At 37.4% G+C, this 21957-nt stretch overlaps 1 protein-coding gene across 1 annotated transcript in view; it reads right to left on the bottom strand.

The window, feature by feature from the left end:
- Window positions 1-4815: 4815 nt before the first annotated feature.
- Window positions 4816-21957, bottom strand: part of LOC149543165 (high mobility group B protein 9-like) — a 102351-nt gene continuing 85209 nt past the window's right edge. Inside the window, exons 3-6 of the mRNA XM_089798052.1 lie at window positions 6404-6566; window positions 6181-6303; window positions 5616-6022; window positions 4816-5532 (exon numbers count right to left, since the gene is read on the bottom strand). Coding sequence (XP_089654178.1) covers window positions 5356-5532; window positions 5616-6022; window positions 6181-6303; window positions 6404-6566 — 870 coding nt within the window. The 3' untranslated portion in view covers window positions 4816-5355. The remainder of the gene's footprint in view (window positions 5533-5615; window positions 6023-6180; window positions 6304-6403; window positions 6567-21957) is intronic.

The raw sequence follows: 21957 nt of genomic DNA on the forward strand, positions 1-21957 counted from the left end.
TAAACTAGGGTTGATTCCTCTACATTCCTCTGCATTTGGCACTTTCATATTTTCCTTGCTAATTTCTGATGTCAAGAGTTTTTCTTCTTTAGTGCTTAGAGAATCTTTCTGTTTAGCCTCTTGTGTTATCTCTATTGTTTCCTCTTGTACTTTCTTGGGAGTTAGAGGTGGGCTATTACAGATCTTTGTCAATGGGATTGTCCTTATTGTCTTATCTCTTCTTACTGCCCCACTTTCAAATGTTGGCTCTATTTTCCCTGTTGTATCCTAACATGTCTTATGATGTCCTTTCTCATATACAGGTACCTTCTGATACTCTCTTTGGTTCCTTATGTGCATCATAGGGAATGTATTTTTAAGATCTGCAATTAATTGCAACTTTTTGAAGAAGATTTTCCTATTATTGTCTAATCTAATTATCTCTGAGATTTTACCTTCGCATCTATGGTAGTTTAAATTATAGATAGCTCTATTTGTTATTACTTTAATAGGTTTGAGTTCCAAATTCTTAACCTTACAATTGATCAAAAGTTTGATATTATTGCAGTATTTGAAAGATGCATCCAAACTTATCAAATCACCAATAGAGAACCCTATTTTCCTGATAATTTCTACATGCAAAAGTTCTAGAGTGAGGGATTGAAGGGAGATCCAGATTGGGATCGAGAAAATTACCATTTCTTCCTTGCAATCTAGAATCCACTCAAAGAATTTTACAACATATCCTTTAAAAAAACAGTCAAAGACAAAAAGGAAGTCTTTCTTGACATATTCATCACAACAATGAATGTAAACTAATCTATCAGATTGGTGAGAGATAATAACCTGGTTATTGCAGAATTCCTGAAGCCAATTGATGAGATTGATCGTCTCTGATTTTGGCCCATTATAGAATGCAAATAAAGCCACTTCTTGGCACTCCTTCCAACGGTCTTCACTATCTTGATTACTAATGATAAGGAATTTTCCTTCAAATTTGGTGGAATTAGGTTTAGGGATCGTGAGGGGTTGAATTTCCAAAAGAACAGGTCGTTTGGATGTAGAGTTTCTGCGATATGGAGGACTATAAGTATTGGGAGAAGTAGGGGGAGGATTGGGACTTGTGATCTCAATCTTCCTAGGAAGACTCTTATGAGGATTTGGAGGATCTGCGAAGGAATCTGATAGAAAACCTATCTGTTGAGAAAACCACTTAATTTTATTTTGAACTGAATATTTAGTGAGAGTAAAAAACTAAATTTTCTTATCAATGCTTGTAGTAGAAAAAAGTGAGTACTTTGCAAGCCCAGGGAATTGGAAAGATAGGATGCATCATAATCAGGAATTTGGGGTTTAACCAGAGGTTTGCCAATTTTCTCCCGAAGAGGATGGATCAAGGCTATCTGACTCGAGACCAAAGAGGCTTGGTTGTTGACATTCCCAGCCGCATTTGTTAAAGACTCAATTCCTATCCTCTCTACAACATTTGTCGGGATTTCTACTAAAGCGGACCTTGACTATTTGATGTTTGTTTGCTTCGCATTTAGATATTCCAATTCCTTTTGCTCACCTAGGACCGAAAAGGGATTTGTTGTTTCCACAACATAATTGAGCTTTGGCGAAAAATTGGTTTTGAAGATGGTTGCATCAGAGCAAATTCTTCCTAATTTTTCCCCCCCTTGCCAAGGTTTCGAACTTCCAGCCCTGGATGCAGCACCGAACAACCATTAGATTTTGATTTTTCCTCAAACAACCCTATCTTACTCGCTTTCTAGCCTTGATCACATGGTTGTTTGTCTTCTTTCGAAGAATTTGCAATTTTTGCATTCGACTCTATTCTACTCGCGATTTTATTAAGTTTATTATCTATTAATAATGTTATGATTATCAATTTAAATTTTAATAATATTTAATTAACAATTTTAATTAAATTATTATTAAAATATTTTTGGAGCGTAAATTGTGAATGGTTATTTGGTAATCTCAGGTTTGTTCGTTTGTCTATTTTTAAAAAATAAAAAATAATGAAAATGATTTTTATCACTAGGGTAATTTTATGATTCGAAAACTTTAATAATTATTATAAAGACATAAACTGAACTTTGTTTGAAATCGAGAAATTTAGTGAATCTAGTAATTGGAAAAATGGAAACTTGAAACCTATAGTAAAATTTTACCGTAGTGTTTTCAAAACGTAATGTATTGAGAAAGCTACATTGTGTGTTCTGTATTGGATTCATAGTTTATGATTTGGGTTTTGAAGTTTGACTTAGTCTTGACCAATCTTAGGATGTTACCAGAGGCTTGGTTGTTCTGTGTGTGTGATGTCATGATGATGATTTGAACTCGATCTTTTAAACTCAACCATGGTAATGTATCTGGTATGCTCTATGATGTTTGGATTTATTGTTCGTTATTGCTTTCTTGTGTTGTTGTATGAAGCTGGGGTGAATGTTATGACCTATTTGACTTAACCTCGGAGTCTTCAATCAGTTATTTTTGGGATGTTTTCCACTTGCTTGTAAAGGACTGAGGTGTTATTGTGGATTATCTTTTGATGCTTTCCAGTCACTTGTATAAGGCTGAGGTGAAATTGTGATTCTTTGATTTGCACTTTTATGAGCCTAGGGTAGGTAATCTGTATGTTAAGTTAGGGAGTGGCTTGCAATGGAGGTCGGGGCCCAAAGTGTCTGCCAAAGTAACCCATTGTAAGTAGTGAATAAGTGATAACACTACACTAAATGAGAGTAAAATGAAACTAATAAGAGTATTTGTTTTCCTCGCTCATGCCTCGAGTGCTAGTAAAAACTAGAATGGGAGTAGAGAGGATGCTTGGTTGCGATCTTGCATCGCTAGTATGCCTTGTCAATACGAAAGGATACTAGTGCCACATAGAGTCACTAAAGGGCCAAAGGATTAAAACACTAGCAAGGAAACCCTAGAGTTGGTTCGTGCAATGACACTTGTCCACTAGCAGTATAGATTTTCTATGTGTCTTTGTTTGCCTCTAGATTTAGATGTTGATTTATCTTGAAACCTTGAGTTAGATTACTTTTAGGATTTCCCTTGACATAAATATTACTCTTGATTTTGGGATTGATATCCTGTTTGGGAGTTCAGACTATCTCCTCAATGCGGTGAGAGTGGACTTTTTTGGGTTACCACGAGGTCGAGTGGTAGTGTTTTTTTACTCTCACCATTGAGATCCATCCTTAATGTCGTCGCTGGAATTCCTTGTCTACATTTCTTTTTATTCTATCTTTGTGCATTATGATGTATGGTTATATCTTTATGATGGATGATTTCATTTACTGTATTTTAATTTATTTCATGAATCCGAAAGAGATGATATAATCTATTATTTTTTATAATGTATATTTTTCAGCCTTTCATACCCTGTAACATGTACAATGGATGTTGTGCATTCCAAATTTTATTGCCAAGTGGCATTTGAAACAAATGTACATTGTTTAAGTGGTATGGACTTGTAGTTGTACTTTCATATGGATATGTTTTTTATTTGACTTAATATTATTTAAATTTAAATGTGATTCAACATCTTGGGATCCTTAAGAAATGTAATCTATTATGTTGGCTTATATATGATTGTATGTTATTGCTTCCGCTACTTTATGATTGATGTGTATATTGATCTTTTTTTTTAAATTGTTTTAACAAACTTAATAAAACTTTACGTTGATTCTTTTGGATCCCTTAGAGGGCATTACAACTAGTTACCGAAAGATACAGCTCTAAAAGAGAGGGCTGTAGACCAACAAATCTACAATTGAACATGTTATTGAACCAACTTTTTTAAAGATGTGCTAAAATAGTCAGATAAAACTGAACAATCCTAATGCAAGAACCAGGGATGTTCTACTTCTGATGAAAACTGGACTTGACATTTGATTAATATTGGTAGAATCATGGCAGCAACACAATATGCTTAGTTTCAATAATGTAATCATTAAACGGTAATACTCCAAAATTCACCCTACTGTTATGGATATTATTGCTGCTAATGTTATATTTAGTTGTTTTGTCTCTTTGATAAGACAAAATTGAAAACATTGGCTTCAATTAAAATGGATCATCTAGATGATTGGGCACTCCATAGATATTCAACCCCTACTTAAGTTGGAGGCTATAGCCTCCTAATAGTCATCTTACCAGGATGCTAAAATGGTAATTTAAATAAGCTTTTCTAATTCCTTGACCATAGAACCAAATAGTGACTTTGACATATTCCAGAAGTACATCTACTAAAGAGCGGCACATAGTTGACCTCACCTACCATGATAATATTACATGTGTGTCCTTGTTGCAAGGATGATTATTAACTATTTCATACCGAAAGTCACTCAATTCGTCTGCCATCTGATTTTGACCAGCATGGCCATTGAAGCCTTAACTTGAGCATCATGGCAAATATTTTATTATTTCACAAAGAAACAGGACAAGTCAAAACCATCTCCAAAGGAGCTCAAGGAAGGAAGAATTTCTTATAAATTTTGCCCTAGATCATTTTCAGTAAGAACCAATAATTTATCGCATCACAAGCAAATACAATGCTGACATCTAGGAGGCCAATTTGCAGGAACCCTATATTTCCTTTCTAATACTAAACATGCCAGCTATATTTCGGACGAAAAATAAATTGACCACCAAGATCAGCTGTGTAGGTTTACCTACTTCAAGTGCTGGATTGATACCATGATAGTTTTTTGGGTTAAATTGTCTTCTCGTTGCACTTCATATATTAGCAAAACAAAACCTGATTTACCAATTGGAATTGAAACATAATATCACCTAACTAAAGAATTTTCTCCTACGAAATGGTGAAAGAAACTATATCCGTTTATAACATCATAAATGTAAGATTCCAAGATGTCGTAGACACTCTGATCTTTAAAAACATGACCAGGTCAAATATACAAAGTAAATATCCGAACTAACATCACGAAACCACTATCTCTCCGCAATATTTGTATTTACACATCTACCTGATCCAACCAACCTGTGACCATTCCCCATTTTTCTTCAAAAATCATGCTGCTTCTTTGAAACAAAGTATTCTAAATCCATGAATAGATAACATTACATTCCACAAAAGGTTTGACAGGATTATCAATTTGATCCATATAACTGGAGATAAATTGCGCTTTTGTACTGCAAAACTGGATCCTTGGACCACAGTGAAGTTGCTAGCCTTGCAGAGGAGGTGATGCCTCTATCTAAAGAAGTACTCTCATTCTTTAGAATATTGGAACTCTTAACTCCCTCCAGTATTGGAAACAAAAGATAGGTGCTTTGGCAATTACGAAATTCAAATTCAAATTTTGTCCTCCTGAAGCTCAATTTAGATTTCTTTAAAATCTAAGCCGTATGGCATACATCATTGTTTGAGCGAATTTCATTGCTTGCATTCTGGAGACCACTCTGAGAGGCATTTGCTCCATCTGAATGCACTATTTGAGATCTAAATCTTCCCTTATATTCCTGCATCTCTCGTAGATAACGCTCCTTATCTTTTAAGCCTCTTTCTTGATATGGCTGCCAAGGAAAAGCTTTAGAGTATTAGCTCCTGAATATAATATGAGCACTTTTATATTATCAGGATAAACACATGTACTTACAGATTTCTCCTCCTCGGGAAGCCTATTCCACAAATCACCAATCTTCTTGCTGATTTCTCTATTCTTATCTGGTACAGAAGACTTCAGCTTGGCTCGTTGCTCCGCAAAGAAAAACGTATAACCACTTCGGTTTTGCCTTGGTGCATTTGGATCCTTTCTAGACAGTTCTTTTCTCCTTCGTCGATGACCAATTTGATCCTCCACATCAGAAGCCTTAAGTTCAGACCCAAGACTGTTCATATAGCTTGAAACAGATGCACCTTGTGGTTTGGCACCAATTGGAGGTACATGATATAACACACCCTTCATCTTCCTTGTACCAACCATTACAGTTACCATATATCCATACTCAAATTTACCATCAATAGACCCATTCACAATGCTCCCAACTGATGATGCAGGGTCCACTGCAGCAAAATGCCATGTTAGCAACCTAGCTTGAAAGTCTGATCAATAATATTACCTAGATGCAAAGAAAACACAAAATGCTCAATAAAAAATTTGACCAAAAGTAAAATGAAATTCTCTAAATCAGAAAGAAAAAGTGAGAAAAGTTCATGAGTACCTCCAAGTGCTTGAGCTGAATCAATCTTCTGCCTCTTAAAATCTGGTTCAGGAACCTCTGCAACTGAATGCATATGCTCGATCTCTGAGAAATGATGGCCTGGACTTGAGATAGCTGGGGTGGCTGATTATGAAGCAAACCAAAAACGATTTCATTAAGAAAATATGAGGACTGGTGAATGACCAGGCAATTACAAAAACATGATACAGATTGCAATTTATACCTGGTGTTTGAACCAAAGGACCACGGCCTCCAAATAGATATACTTGTTCATAGTGATGAAGAGAATTGCTATAAAACTTGCGTAATACAAATGAAGCACTTGTTGTTGTTGGAGGAAAGTTGAGTGAAAGGGCTATCTCCTTCCATTTCCTTTCTTTAGTAACCTGCAGAAAGGAAATGAGATCGGTGACTCATTTGTCTACACACTAAAATGCTTATATGCATAAATTCATGCAAAATTGTGTAATAGTAAATGTTTGATCATTCAGTAATTAGAAACAACTTAATCAAATTTTGAATAATGCATAACATATCTAACTTCTATTTATTTGACTGCAAGAAAGTGATAAAATGTATCATGTGTAATGACCATTAACCATAGGGTTAGATTTTTTATGTTGCTTCGCCAATTTTGAACATAAACAAGAGATCAAGCTAAATATGGCTAATACTTGTTCGGCTTTATTTAAATATTTTTGCACAGTAAGCTGGTCAATTATTCAGTTTTCTGAGCAAACGTGTAGTTTATTGGAGAAAAGGCCCAGTCTGACTTTACTTAGGTATTTATGTCAAAAAAATGGCATAACTTGACACATAGTATGCATAAAATAACTGCCTGGAAAAAAATTTAAAAATTCAGTTGGCAATTAGAAACCATACACAAGACAACTCATGAAAACTATTACTATTCAAAGAACTGACATGTAGTAAAGTGCAAAAGCTGCCAAATTCAAAGAATGGTAGTGAATGTAATGGAATCAGATGGCCACACAACATTTGAAGAAAAAGTTGTAGCCAAATTCATAACCTGTGAAACTAAGGGAAAGGTAAATAAAATACCTAAGTAACAAGTCAAATAAAATATAACTAAAGCGAGCGGATTATACCTATTTAGGGGTTAAAAGTCCATTTCAATGTTAGTCGAAAAAATGAATACAAGGCTTTGAGCACTGGGAGAAAGAAAACATTTGATTGTGCCTCTAAAGGCAACCCTGGCCCAACTGTTGCTGGGTATATTTAAGAGATGCTAAGTGCAAGTTCTTGACAAGAGGGCACATGTAGTCTGGTTTAAAAACAAACGGTGAAACTAGATGTGATCAACCTCTTGCTGTCTTGTGTGATGATATATTGGACTGGCTTCCATAGAATTACCATAGAAAATGACTCGAGTTGTTCTCAATACCTATGAAAAACATTTCTGTACAAACTGGAAATTATGGTCGATCCTACAGGAGATCCTTAGTGGAAAGAGGCATTCAATCAATTAAGGTTTGTCATTACTATAGAGAGCAACAACCTTATTGTGGACCATGTCGAACATTATTGCGCTCAAATAGTAGTATTTTTATTGAATTGGGATGACTTGGCTAGTCACCATTGAGAAAATGATGATCCCCTTTCTAAATTATTACCTATCTTAATCTATTAGGGGAGTTTTTTTTTTTTATGGGCCACTTTAAATGGTGATGATTCACGTGTGTATATCTAATGCAAAATTGTATTTTACCTAGCACTATCTGTTTTAGTTTTCATACTTTCAAATCAAAGTTTTACATCATATCTCCAAAAAGTAAATTTAGAGAGCAAAACCCCTCTTCTAACATGCGAACCTTTATAAACATATTCATATCATAGATTAAGTAAAAATAATGACTTCTTATACTGCTCAATTTGGGATCTTTTCTAAGGCTTACTCGCAAGCTTTCCAAACTTGTTCAGTTTGACTGAGTTGGAAGCAGTTTTGCATTAGTTTAATCAATCATCTTTGTTCTGAAAGCTAAATTAGTTCAATCACTCACAGTGTTCACAGACGTGCACACCCACATCGGAGCCAAAGAGACATGAAATGCATTGCACTTTTAAGACTTCAGTTAAAAATAACCGTATTCATAGCTCAAAATGAAACTCCCACCCGAAAAACAGTAAACTGTAACATGGTAGACAGTGCTACTGCAGACACAGATTGGGCAGTGGTGAAGGCATTCACAGGAACCTTCAATCTATCAAGTATGAAGAAGCAGACTTCCCTATTGCATTTTTTCAAATAGGCCCATCCCTGGCAACATCCAAGGGTTCAAGGGCCCTTGTGACAAACGGCAACTCCATGAGAATATTTGCAATACTAAAGGACAATTAGGAGAGAGTAAAAAACACAAGTCTAAGGGTTCACTGCTGTTGGATGATAAAGTGGAGCTAATGATGCAGACAGGTAGAAGAGTTTACATTGGATGATTAAAAGTTACATGCAATGCCAAAAAACTGATGTTTAGAGATGTGTCCAATTCTCTAAGGACATGGTGCATAAGAAGAGAACATGTCCAAGCAAGGTCTTTTCTGTAATTGAAGTACCCATTTCCCTAGTTTAACCAATTTTCATGCTTGAATTACCTACATCCTTGAGTGCTCATCTAAAAAACAAGACAAGATCTATACATGCACAAATAGTTTCTTTTATGTTTCTTTGCAAATGTACTAAAGATAAAGCATTTATTTTGGCCAAAGGTCCTTGGTGCTAGGATAAGCATGTAGTATTGGTCAAAGTCTTGTTTCTATAATTTAAATCTATTACAATAATAGATAATCATCTATTATTAGTTAATGGGAATCTATTTGTAAACTATTGTAAATATTTGAATGTTTCTAATGTTAAGAATAAATAATTAATTTACTAATTATTTATTCTATTACTTAAGCTTACTTAGGTAAATGCATTTATTTATTAGTTGTAGTCTAGGAGTTAGTTATAAGTTGTTGACAATATGGGAGTTTGTTCTCTCCTAAGTCATATTTATCCTTTCACATTGTTCGAGGACTTTCCACCTTATGTGGATGTATGCTTAGTTGTCACACTTATCTCCTAGCATCTTCTAGCTTGTTCTAGAAGATTCCTAGAGCTCTTTATATTCGGGCTCCCTCATTGTATTTTCAGAACATCACATTCTCATTGTAAATATATTTTCTCTTGTGTTTGCATACTTGTGGTCTCTCATGTCCATTTAGGGTTTTTCCCTTGCTCCATGCTTTTCCTCTCCTTGGCTTCTCTTTGGCAGGTCTTCGCATGCAAGTGAGCTTGGGCGTCTTCGGAGTTGGCTTTCATCAACTCCAACATGGTATCAGAGCCTTTCTGTTGCAGCTTCGTTAAAGGATTTTTGAAGCCGTGATTTGAAGTCACAAACCCTAGTTTGTTTGTGCATTTTTTCTTCAAATCAAGGGATCAGCAATTTTTTGGAGCACTTTCAGCCCAAACGGACATCGCCATTGGATCCGGAAGGCTGTTTGCAATCAAGATTCATATAAAGCTTTTCGATTTTGGAGACAGAGCTCCGCGAGGCAAAACAAATTTCATTTCAGGGCATTCCATACGGTCGTACGGACGGATCGGCATTTAAAAAATAAAAATATATATATTTTTGCGCACCACTGGGCGGCCACCGCCGCGCCACCCAGCGGCCGCCGCCGTGCAACTCGCCGGCCGCTGCCACTGACAACGACGCCGCAGAGCCGCTGCGGCCCGACCGCCACCCGCGGACCACCCCGGCGCCGCCCCTCCTACTCCTCTACCGATGCTCCTCCGAAAATCTCTGCTCCTCCGCTGCCTCCCCATCAGCCAGCCCGCTCAGCATTTTTTGTACAATCAGCACCCAAGCCGCCCGTTGACATGTCTACGCCCTGTCAGCACCTTCTGCCTATCAGCGCGTGACACGTGGCAGGCATGCTACGTGGCCGTCAACTTTTTTGCAGTAATTTGCTGACGTCAACATGATGCCATCAGACCTTCTTGCACATCTCCTTCAGGGTCATTTTGGACCTACTCTTGGTTTTTTGGCCATAACTTGAGCATATGGAGGTATTTTTCTGATCCGAAAGAAGCGTCGAAAAGCTAGTTCCAAGACGGAGACATTGGTGCAGGTATTTTTAGGTTTTGATGCTTTTTCATTGCCCATTTTTCAGTCAAAATCCGAAGTTCTTTTTTTGACTCCGGCAAGCATATCTTTTGCGTCCCATGCTCGTTTTTTGAAAACTTGATATTTTTGGAAAGCTGGTTCTGTCACCTTTTCAAAAATGTGGTCCTTTTTTTTAATTTTTGGCCCATGCTCTTTTTATCATAGTTTTGGCATTTTTTCTATATGGTGGATATCTTGAGTATTTTAGGCCCGAGGATCGTTTTCCTAGCATGGATTCCTTTGTTTTGAGCTATACTTTCTTTTGTATCAGCTTGTTTTTGGTTTTGATCATTGTAGCTATCATTTTGAAGCACTTTTATGTATCGCACTGAGATAAAGTGTCACTTTTGCATTCTGGGGATCATGAACGTTGTTTTGAGTCAGTTGTACATGCACTATTTTCATAAAGCAACATGGGGGGATAGTTGTTTGTTGTTTTAGGCATTCTCCCTTTGTCAAGTGAATGTCCCTTCCACGACATTAGCCTATGCAGAATCAGTTTGACCGTGTCTTTATAAGTGTTTGTACCTCTTTCCCTCTCTCGTCGTTCTTGGTTCGTCTGCAGGAGACTTTGGCCCACCTTCTCAGTTGCCTGTCATCACACCCCGTCTGCATTAAGGGGGGGTTATGCTGTTGTTCTAATGCATCCGTGGTTCGATGGTTCGTTAGTGTGAACTATGTATTCAGTGGTTGATCCTATGTACAAGGCGATTGCAGTGGCTGGCTACCTATGCATTTCGGTGGGATGGATCATCTACCATATAGACATGCTCGGTTCGTGCCTTCTTCTTCCATGGAGGTTCTTCAGATCAGCAGTTTGGCAAATTTTGCGGCTTCTACATGCTTCAGTGATGCTTCTTCATGAACACTCATTGTTCCTGTTTTAGAGGACTTTTCCCTAGTTGGAGGCTTCTTCAGTTCTTCACTAGGTTCTTACCTCTTTTTAGGGGAGGGTTTTTCCCACGTGGTTTTCTCTCTTTCTCCATTTTACAGAGGTTGCATTTTTTTGCACTGTACATGGGTACCTAACATGGCTTCGTTGCCGGGACCCATCCTGCATTTCATCTTAGTTTTGTGAGCTTAAGGCATTTCCCTAAGTTGTAGTTAAGGGGGGGTGTTAGAGTAAATAATTAATTTACTAATTATTTATTCTATTACTTAAGCTTACTTAGGTAAATGCATTTATTTATTAGTTATAGTCTAGGAGTTAGTTATAAGTTGTTGACAATACGGGAGTTTGTTCTCTCCTAAGTCATACTTATCCTCTCACATTGTTCGAGGACTTTCCACCTTATGTGAATGTATGCTTAGTTGTCACACTTATCTCCTAGCATCTTCTAGCTTGTTCTAGAAGATTCCTGGAACTCTTTATATTCGAGCTCCCTCATTGTATTTTCAGAACATCAAATTCTCATTGTAAATACATTTTCTCTTGTGTTTGCATACTTGTGGTCTCTCATCTCCATTTAGGGTTTTTCCCTTGCTCCATGCTCTTCCTCTCCTTGGCTTCTCTTTGACAGGTCTTGGCATGCAGGTGATCTTGGGCGTCTTCGGAGTTGGCTTTCATCAACTCCAACATCTAATATTAAGTTAGCTTTAGTCAGTTTTAGCTTTTTTTAGCTTTCTTTCAGCTAGAATAGAATGTTTCTACTCTTGATGATCCTTTTCTTAGGAAACATTGTTCCATTCTTTTGTATATATTTATAATGACCTCTTGGTCTCTGTTAATAATAAGCAACTGTTTTACCAATTACTTCATGATATGCCATCAAAGCCAATACTTCAAATTTTTTCAAAACTTGTATAATTTCTTTCAAAATTATTTGCTCAAATTTTTCGAATTTATTTTAGAGATTTTCTCCACAGCCCATCTAGGGTTTCTGTTTTTGTGGGAAATTCATAACTCACTATTGGTTTTTCTGGCTTGGGTTTTTAAGACTAGTCACAGGCCTTTTTCCTGCAAATCACGTCTGATATATTGTGGAAACTCGTGATTTCACAGCTCACATTTGGTGTTCTTATTCCTAGCTCGCATTTGGTGTTCTACAAACCCTACCTCTGCTCATGTATGCAATTTTTTGCTCGATTTTTATGCAAATCGCGAGGTCATTCAAAAACCCGCATGTCCTCACAAAGTGACATTATTTGTGCTAAAATCCTTCACATCCATTGTCACCTTTGCAACTCGTGTGAAGTCTCAACCAACGACATAACTTCTCTGTGGAAAATCAAGCGTATACTACCTATTACTGCCATTTTTCTCTACATTTTTTCCTCCATGGCCAGTGACCTTTTTTTTGTTCGAAACCCTAGTTTTTTTACCTCAGAAAAAAATTTCGATTGCAAATTCTTTATGGGTTTTTCGAGAGCTCAACTGGGTTGTCAAAATTTTCTAAGTGCCTTAGACTTTCGAGCTAGCGGATCCAAAAATTGACAACATTTTTTTCCTATGTTTTTTGAGCTCTCTTCTAGGTCATCCTTTAAATTTCGGGGTCTTTCATTTTTCTGCCTTGTTGAACTTGCCTCCACAAATTTTCACATTTTTCATTGAAAAATGAAAAAACGTGCCATGGCATCTCTGACAAACATTTTGCTTGAGCACAACTCAAAATTCAATGATTGAAATTATGGCACTTGGAAGCAACAGATCATCTCAATTTTTAAATATTAGACTACCGATCAACTTGTTATGGGTGTTACGAAGCATCTGAATACTCCTGGTCTTGATCAAGATACATGGGATCTAAATAATCAAGAGGTAGTGATGCTTCTCAAATTATCCGTGGCTGATGATCAGCTCTCTCAGATTCCATCGGGCAAGAGAGCTGTCGAGATATGGACACATTTCAAAGGTCTTCATGAGACTTTTGACAAAAGCAAAGCTTTCGTTTTGAAGAACATTCTGTTTTCTATTATCATGGATGAGCGAACCTCGCTCCAAGCAAACTTGAATAGGATTCAAGAAATGTGTGATCAGTTGCTTGCCATTAGTCATAACATGGAGGAAGAGGATATTGTGGTGATCACTCTTCGGAGTTTACCAAAGTCCTATGAGCATTTTATCGAGACTTTCAACATCACATCTTTTGGTGTTGATATGAAGTTCACTAATCTCTACACACTTCTAATTCGGCAAGATCGGTGGAAATAACAATTCAATAGCAGTTCCAACTCCACCTCCACAGAGCAAGCCTTTGCTGCTAAATCCTTTCAGAAGGATAAAGTCAAGTTTTAGCAGTCGTCTTAGCAAAAGTCTTTTGATCCCGCATCAGATGTCTCCCGGAAGAAGAAAATTCAATACAACTATTGCCACAAGTTTGGGCACATGAAGGTTGAATGTGGGAAACGCTTAGCCGCACAATCTAAGCAATCATATTAGCAGCCCAAAGGAAACAGTGCAAATCACAATGAGCAGACAAAATCTGACTTTTATGCCTTCGTGGCTAAAAGACCTACAAATCATGTGAAGTCATCTACCTAGTACATTGATTCAAGTGCCTCTCATCACTTCACCCATCGTAGAGATTGGTTCGCTAACTACCAGCCTTCAACAGATTCCGTTATTTTTGGTGTCGGTGAAGAGTACACTATTGTCGGCAAAGGCAACATTCAGATTCAGTCTCGTGGGAGAAATCTCATTTTCCTTGATGTATACTATGTTCCAAGGATGGAACAAAATCTACTCTCAGTCAATCAGTAACTACGACATTGTCCACACTTGGATGTCACCTTCAGTTCACATCAGTGCACCATCACCAATCAGGTGACTCAGTATACTGTTGCAGTGGGTCTTGAGGATCATGGTCTTTTCTGCCTTATTCTAGTGATTCTCGCAACTTAGCTATGGCTGCTCGGCAATCTTTTGTTAGCACACTTTGGCATCAATGATATAGCCACTTAAATAAGCATTATCTCTCACAGCTTGCTCAAGATAAGCTTGTTCTTGGATTGGCATGAGTTTGTGATACATGTCAAGGTGGAAAGCAAAATCGCACACCTTTCGTAAGTGGCAATTCATGGCAAACTTCTCAAGTACTTCAGTTACTTCATACCGATATTTGCAGCCCTATGACCACTCCTATTCTTGGATCCAGGTATTTTTTGGTGTTTGTTGATGATTTCAATAGAAAAAAGTGGGTGTATTTCCTTAAAAAGAAATCAGATGCATTTCCTATATTTCAGAAGTATAAACCTTTAGTTGAAAAAAAGTCTAGAAATTCTATTATTACTCTTAGATCAGACAATGGGGGAAATTTTGTTCTAATGATTTCTCTAGCTTCTTATATACTCGTGGCATCAAACGACGATTAACCACACCCCACACACCACAACATAACAGTGTAGTTGAACAATGGAATAGAACAATCACCAAGATGGCTCAATCCATGTTCGAACACGGACATGGTCCGAACAAGTTCTTGGCAGATGCAGTCAACAGTGCAATTTATCTTTTGAGCTAGTCACCCATAGTGGTGGTCAAAAGTAAAACTCTAGAAGAGGCTTGGGTAGGTTGCAAGCCCAAAAACAGTCACTTGAAAGTTTTTGGCTCCCTTGCTTTTGTTTGGATCCCGAATGCATCACGCACCAAGTTGAATGCCAAGAGTAAGAAACTCATGCTTGTTGGATATAGTAGTCTTCACAAAGCCTACCACCTGATCGATGTTGAGACATCTCGTCTCATCTACAATCGTAATGTAGTCTTTGATGAGTAGTGAGGACCTTTCATGCTTGTTCCTGTTGCAACAAATCAGCCTATGAAGGCTCATGATTTGGGAGTTAAGCTTCCATTAGGTCCACCTGATGGGAGGACTCCAGTAGCTCCTACAGCTCCAATTATACCACCGATACCTATATAGACACCTCCAGCTTCTCCTGCAGGATCACCTCGATTTATAGATGCTTCACCTGAGTTTGATCCAGATTCTTTTGATGAGGAACCTAATCACCAAGCATCTCCTGATACTAATGTCGATCGTTCTCCTCTCCGGCCTAAGTGGTGGGCTAAGACACTTGTTGATCTTCATGAAGATGAGCTCATTGATGGGAGAAGTACTCGAAAAAAGAGCTAAAAAAGAGCAAACCTACAGAGTCTGTTAACTTTGCTCTCGTGGCCAACATTCATAGTGTGTTTGAACCTCAAACATATTCCAAGGCACAGGCCATGACATTTGAACACCTAAGCCTGTTGAAGAATAACACCTAGGTCCTTTTTGATCTTCCACTAGGGAAGAAACCCATTGGCTACAAATGGGTTTACAAAATCAAATACAAATCGGATAATACTTCAAATAAGTACAAAGCTCGTTTACTTGCGAAGGGCTTTTCTCAGCCTCGAGGCATTGATTATGAGGACCTTTGCTCCTACTGCAAAGATGAGCACCATCAAACTAGTCCTAGCCATGGCAACACAATTTGGTTAGAAGGTCCATCAGATGGACGTCAAGAGTGCTTTCCTGAATGGTGATCTCCATGAAGAGATCTACATGATGCAACCTCTTGGTCTCAAGGTTGTTAGATTGGTAAAAGCTCGCTATGGCTTGAAGCAAGCCCCTCGGGCATGGTACCTAAAAATTGATAAGTACCTCAGTGATCGAGGCTTCAAGAGGAATTCTTCAAACTCAAATTTGTACATCAAGACTATTGACAGTGACATCATCCTTCCAGTTATTTATGTGGATGATTTGATCATCACTGGCAGTTTGGCATCCTTGATTCAGGGAATCAAACAGAATTTATGCTAGTGTTTTGATATAACCGACCTCGGGCCCATACATTATTGGCTAGGTGTTGAGGTTTGGCAACAATCTTCTGGTGTATTCATCTCTCAATCCAAATATGTCAAGGCTCTATTAGAGAAATTTTGTATGCAAGATTGTAAGCTTGCATCTATTGTAAGCTTGCATCTACACCCATGGAAAAAGTTCTCAAGTTATCCACAAAGTTTGGTTCTCCTTTCGTTGATGATATTACATATAGGCAACTAGTAGGCAGCCTCATCTACCTCTCTGCTACTAGGCCTGACATCAGCTTCATAGTCAACTACATCTCACGCTTTATGATAGCTCCTATGGCTGATCATCGGATGGCTGCAAAGTGTGTGCTTTGTTATGTTAAAGGAACCTCAAATTATGGACTTTTGTACTCTCAAAGTTCTAATCCTAGACTCAGTGGTTTCACAGTTTCAGATTGGGCAAGCTTTGTTGAAGATAAAAAGTCAACTTCTGGATATGTGTTCAATTTAGGATCCGTGCAGTCATATGGACCAATAAGAAGCAGCAGACAATTTCTCTCTCCTCTACAGAGGCCGAGTACAGAGGAACTGTTAAAGCAAGACGTGAAGCTATTTGGCTTCATCGAATGCTTGGGGATATGCGGATGTCACCAGCAGGACCAACTACTCTATTTGTTGATAACAAAGGCGTTATTAAGTTACCACAAAATCCAATCTTCCATGAACTAACCAAGCATGTGGATGTTCACTGTCACTACATACAACAACTAGTTGAAGAGAGGACAATAGATTTGCAGTATATTCCTACCACAGATCAAACTGCAAACATTCACCAAGCCTCTTGGTCCTGATAAGTTTGTCAAATTCAAAGGACAGGTTGGTGTTGTAGATAGATTGACCAATAAGGGAGGGTATTTTTTTTTTTTTTTTTTTTGATGGAGGGTTCAGACCTGCGAGGCAGCCCAACGAGGCACGAAGCCTGCGAGCTACCAACCAGCGAAGGCCACCATTAACTTTTAGGTACCCGATACGGGCCCACACGTGCCTGAATACTGAACACCTCTTCGGCTAAGAGCCAAGGACTGAGGAGCATCCACACTGTCAAATTCGCCCGAGGCACAATCCCGGCCTCATCCCTTATGATGTCTATGGGCCTTGCACTCAGCAAGACTTGATCCTTGGTGGGCTCTTTGTGAGCCATTCAACTTCACCAATAGACCAAGGGCAGATAATTGTCTACTATTAGTTAATGATAATCTATTTGTAAACTATTGTAAATATTAGAAAGTTTCTAATAATTAGTTAATTTTAGCTTTTTAGCTTTCTATCAGCTAGAATAGAATGTTTCTATTCTTTACGATTGTTTCCTAAGGAAGCATCGTTCCATTCTTTTGTGTGTAATGACCTCATGGTCTCTGTTAATAATAAGCAAGTATTTTACCAATTCTCTTCATAATAAAATCAAGGATAAGATCTTCTTCGTTATGCCAATATAGGTTCACCTTCCTAATCTCTTGAAATATAGGGTAGACACTGTAATCACCTAAAAATGGTCATCTAGACTATTAGCCCCCTTTTCAACATTTTGGCTAAATTAATTTAATCACTTACCTAAGCCAAATTGCTAATAATCAATTTATTTGATTATAACCTATAGTTTGACTATGCTATCCTAAGTTCATTATTTAATTAAAAGAACATGTCCCCTTTTAATTAAATAAAACACCCCATTCTTCTAACCCACTTAAAGTGCACACATAAAGTCCTTTTTCTATTTCACAATTAAAAGAAAAGGCTTGTGAGACTTTTGTCTTATGTGACAAGTCAACTTATATTCTATTGGTTGACTTGTGTGTGCACATGGATCACTCCTCTTTTTGAATTCCACCGTTGATCATCCACCATCTTCATCTTGATCTCTACCATCCATACATCTTTAAAAGGGAGAGAGCTTTCCCCCTCGATCCATCCATCTTTTGAATATTGTCATGCTGCAGGTTTTCTAACAGGTTTCCTTGGAGCTTTGTGGAGAACTTCTCTTCCTTGTCTCATTCTCTCATTTCCTTCATATTAGTCTTAAGATCATATTGCATGATAGTGTAGTTTCCTTTGCAAATAATTAGATCACATAGCTTAATAGTTGGATTTGTAACATTCCCATCTCATTTTTAGCATAGCTCCACTTTGCATCTCATTCTAGCTTAATTTTCATTTGCATTGCATTCTTGAGAAACTCCTTGGGACATTTGCATTCTTGCATCTTGTCTTTGGAACCTCCCATTGCATGGTTTACTAGCAAGAAGAGTATCTCTAAGGCTCATCTAAGAGCCCTTGAACTTGAAATACACTCTCTTGCACTCCATGGATAGGGAGCTCTAAGCCGGCATCCAAGCATTCCGAACTTATGGAATCGTTTGGATAGAAGGGTTTAGAGTGGGACACTTTCGAGTGTACAGACACATGTTTTAGAGATAATAGTAGGTAGTACCTTGGGCAATTTTTTGGCTTCAAATCAAAAAATAGATAGGCTGCTTCACTTTACACCCGGTTGGGATATAGGTGGACCTTGTTATAACGAAAGGTCTACCCAACAGAATTTGGTTGTGGAAAATAGGATATGGAAGCAGGTGCTAGACTATAAGAAATTAGAATATAACATTTTGCTGAAGAAGATATTTTCAAGTAGGTATTGAGCTTTCGTATGCAAGGCAACCAAGTCTTGTTCAATCAAAATGAGCCACATTGTGGAAAGGGACTATTTGAATCTCATTGCTAAAAATAACCGCTACTACCTTAGTAACAAAACCTAATAATGTTATTTCAAGCTTCCCAACCTGTCTGAGTGTCTATTGTTGATCCAAGAATCAAGAGCTACAAGTGGCAAATGGTATGGCCTATCACTCACTTTCGTTGCCTTCACTTTTCTAATGTGGTTCACTCTTCTCGAAGAGCAAGAAACATGTCAATGGAAGAGTAGAATGAAAAGATAAAGAATTTCTGGAAAATGTCTTTTACTTTAAAAAATAAAAATCTTGCAAAAGAGAAATCACGAGTGAGGTATCAGTCCCTTGAAGAATTCATAATTTAGAACACCATTACAATTTGTGACAAAAAGAAGAATCAAGTATTGGCATTTACAAGATTCTACCAATCAACTGCACTCTTGCTTGCCTTTGTGTTCAGAATGTGAGAAGAGAGCCAAAATATAAATAAAAGTAAATTATAGAAAGAAAATCTCAAAAATAGCAAAACCAAGGCCATATGTTGTTAAATCTCAAACAAATAAGGCTCCAAAATCCTCTCAAAATTGCAATTTACTATGATTTTGAGAAGCTTCCTTCTAACTGAAAATGGGGAGCATCAATAGACTTAGATGCTGATGCCAACATCCTGGCCTAGGAAGGGAAGGTGGATGCCCCTACGGAGTTCTGAAGTGGAGGCAAGTGGAAGCCAACGGAAAGCACCTCCTAAGCATGCGGAGACAAGTGGAACCCTATGAATTGCTTCTACTCACCTTTGGATGTGTAGGAGGCATTACCAGGTGACTTCCACAGGCATACAGGGGCATCCAAAAGCTTCCACGGGCCCAGGTACAAAAAAGTGTTTTCTGTTTTTTAATTTTTTTGTCGCTTAAACATTCATTTAGCACATGCAAAAAAGACTTTTTAGCCTATATTTTGCTTCTAAACCCTAAACCGATCCTAAAAGAGGCCATTCAATCACTCTTCGTCTCATTTTGCTTGCAAATATTTTCGAAGAGGGTCACTCATAGGGAAAAACATAGCTTCCACAAAGGAGTTTCAAGCATCTATGATAAACATTTGATCCCATTCTTGAGTTCTTTAATGAGTTTTTTGAGATTTGAATGAATATTTTAGGGGTTGTCAAGAAATTTTTCAAGTTATTTTTATTTTATTTAAAGAATCAAAGAAACAAGTTTAGTTATCTATTTTAGTAGTTTTGCATCATTTTTTTGCACTTGTTTACTTGATGTTCATAGTTTTTTTCTAATTTAAATTTATAAGCATAGAAAGAAATTAGATTGTATTGTGCAAAAATTTGCCGCCACCAGTAGTCAAAGTTGAGCGAGAGGGCAAGGAGTCAATATTTCAAAATTGATGTAGGATCTCCTTTATGGAGACATACCATATGAATCTCCCAGGTTTCCGATGGTGGCTCATATATTTGGTAAGTGTAATTATTATCAAAGTAACAAAGGTGAATCATTCAATAGCTCATATTCTTAGGTAAAACTTCATTTTATGTGCCCTATTGGTCAAAGATTTGCAATGTGCAAAGGAACAGAAGGGAAAGGATTGTTTAATGCACAAATAGTTTCATTTGAAAAAGAACAAGTCACTAATAAATTGATAAAAAAATCAAAAAAAAGTTTTTATCAATCTCCATCCTCAAAGAAAACCTAAGTTACTGATTCAAATGCAGGTTAATGAAGCAGGTGTGCAGAATTTTTTTCCGCAGGTATGCGGATGCATATAGATGTGTGTGCACACAAAGAAATCAAAGAAATATACAAAATTAAAACATTTGATAGTATGACACTTGTAACTTGACCAATACATATTCAAACTAAAATTAAAATATTCAATAAGATTATAAACCATAACATATACATCTATGTACGATTCCAATGCAAATCAGCAAATTATCACAATTACAATCAAGATATAGTTCATGATTCAATGTTCATCAATTTGAACCTAAAATCATATGCATTCGAAAAAAAATACTTGTCGTCTCCAACTCTTCCAATTGCTGCAAGTTCAAAATCATTTTGAGTGAAAACAGTTCCACTTGTGATAGATTCACCATGTGTCATGATGTTATCAGCATCATCATCCGTGATTGTAGCAAGATCTTGAATCGTTGTATCCAAGTTTGCACACTCAGGTTCTTCATCCAACAGCTTGGCTGCCCCTTCTCTATAGTGATCCTCCTTACGTGATGAAAGACATATGTTGGTATGAATGTAAACTAATTCTTCAGCTATTTTAGAGCCCAACCAGTTATGCTTTACTGAGTTGATAAAGGAGTATGTACTCCAATTCCATTCAGCACCTAAAGAACTTACAATCTAGACAATGTTCACAATTACAAAATTGATTATTAAAATAGAACATAAAAATGAAAAGCACTTTAAAGAATTGTAGAATACAAGTGATAAACAAAAAACAAATAAAGCTTACTTGTGAGAGGATTTTGATTGCAAGAAATTGTAGATCCATAGTGGTAACCACCATTCAATAACTCCCATGTCACATTGGTTTTTTATTGCAAGTGGACTAAGTTTTGCTACTTAAGCAAATAAGCCAAGTCTTGTCCTAACTTTTTTGTAAATATCATCTTCTAAGAAGAGTTGCAAAAGCTTTGTAGCACCCACTAGCAACTTCTTCATCCACATATGGTGCTACTCTATCAGGCATACCAAGTACTTCTTGGGTATAGTACCTTCAAGATAAAGCATATGCAAGAGGTGCAATGGTGGTCATCTTTTCCCGACGATGATGAATGATTGTTTCTAGTTGATTGTATAAGGCTTCACATTTTGTTGGGTCATTCTCATGAACTTTATATAGAAAGTTTTACCTTCTCTACCATTGAATCCATGCCATCATAGACATACCCCAAACAAGTGTATCAACAAAGCAGAGCGTAGACATAATAGGATCTGTGAAATCTAATATAGATTGCACACGAGTCCACCAACTGTCATCTAAGATCAATGCCTTCCACCCACCTCCAAATGCTTGGGAAGCGCTTTTGGGTGGCTTCCACTCACCTTCACCTCAGGACCTACCTCTACAAGCATCAGCCTCTACTTCCCAAGCCAAAATGCTCGCATCAGCATCTAAGATTCCTTGG

This window comes from Cupressus sempervirens, chromosome 8 (assembly GCF_028749045.1).
Source record: "Cupressus sempervirens isolate cs-2001-9-10 chromosome 8, ASM2874904v1, whole genome shotgun sequence".
Lineage (NCBI taxonomy): Eukaryota > Viridiplantae > Streptophyta > Pinopsida > Cupressales > Cupressaceae > Cupressus > Cupressus sempervirens.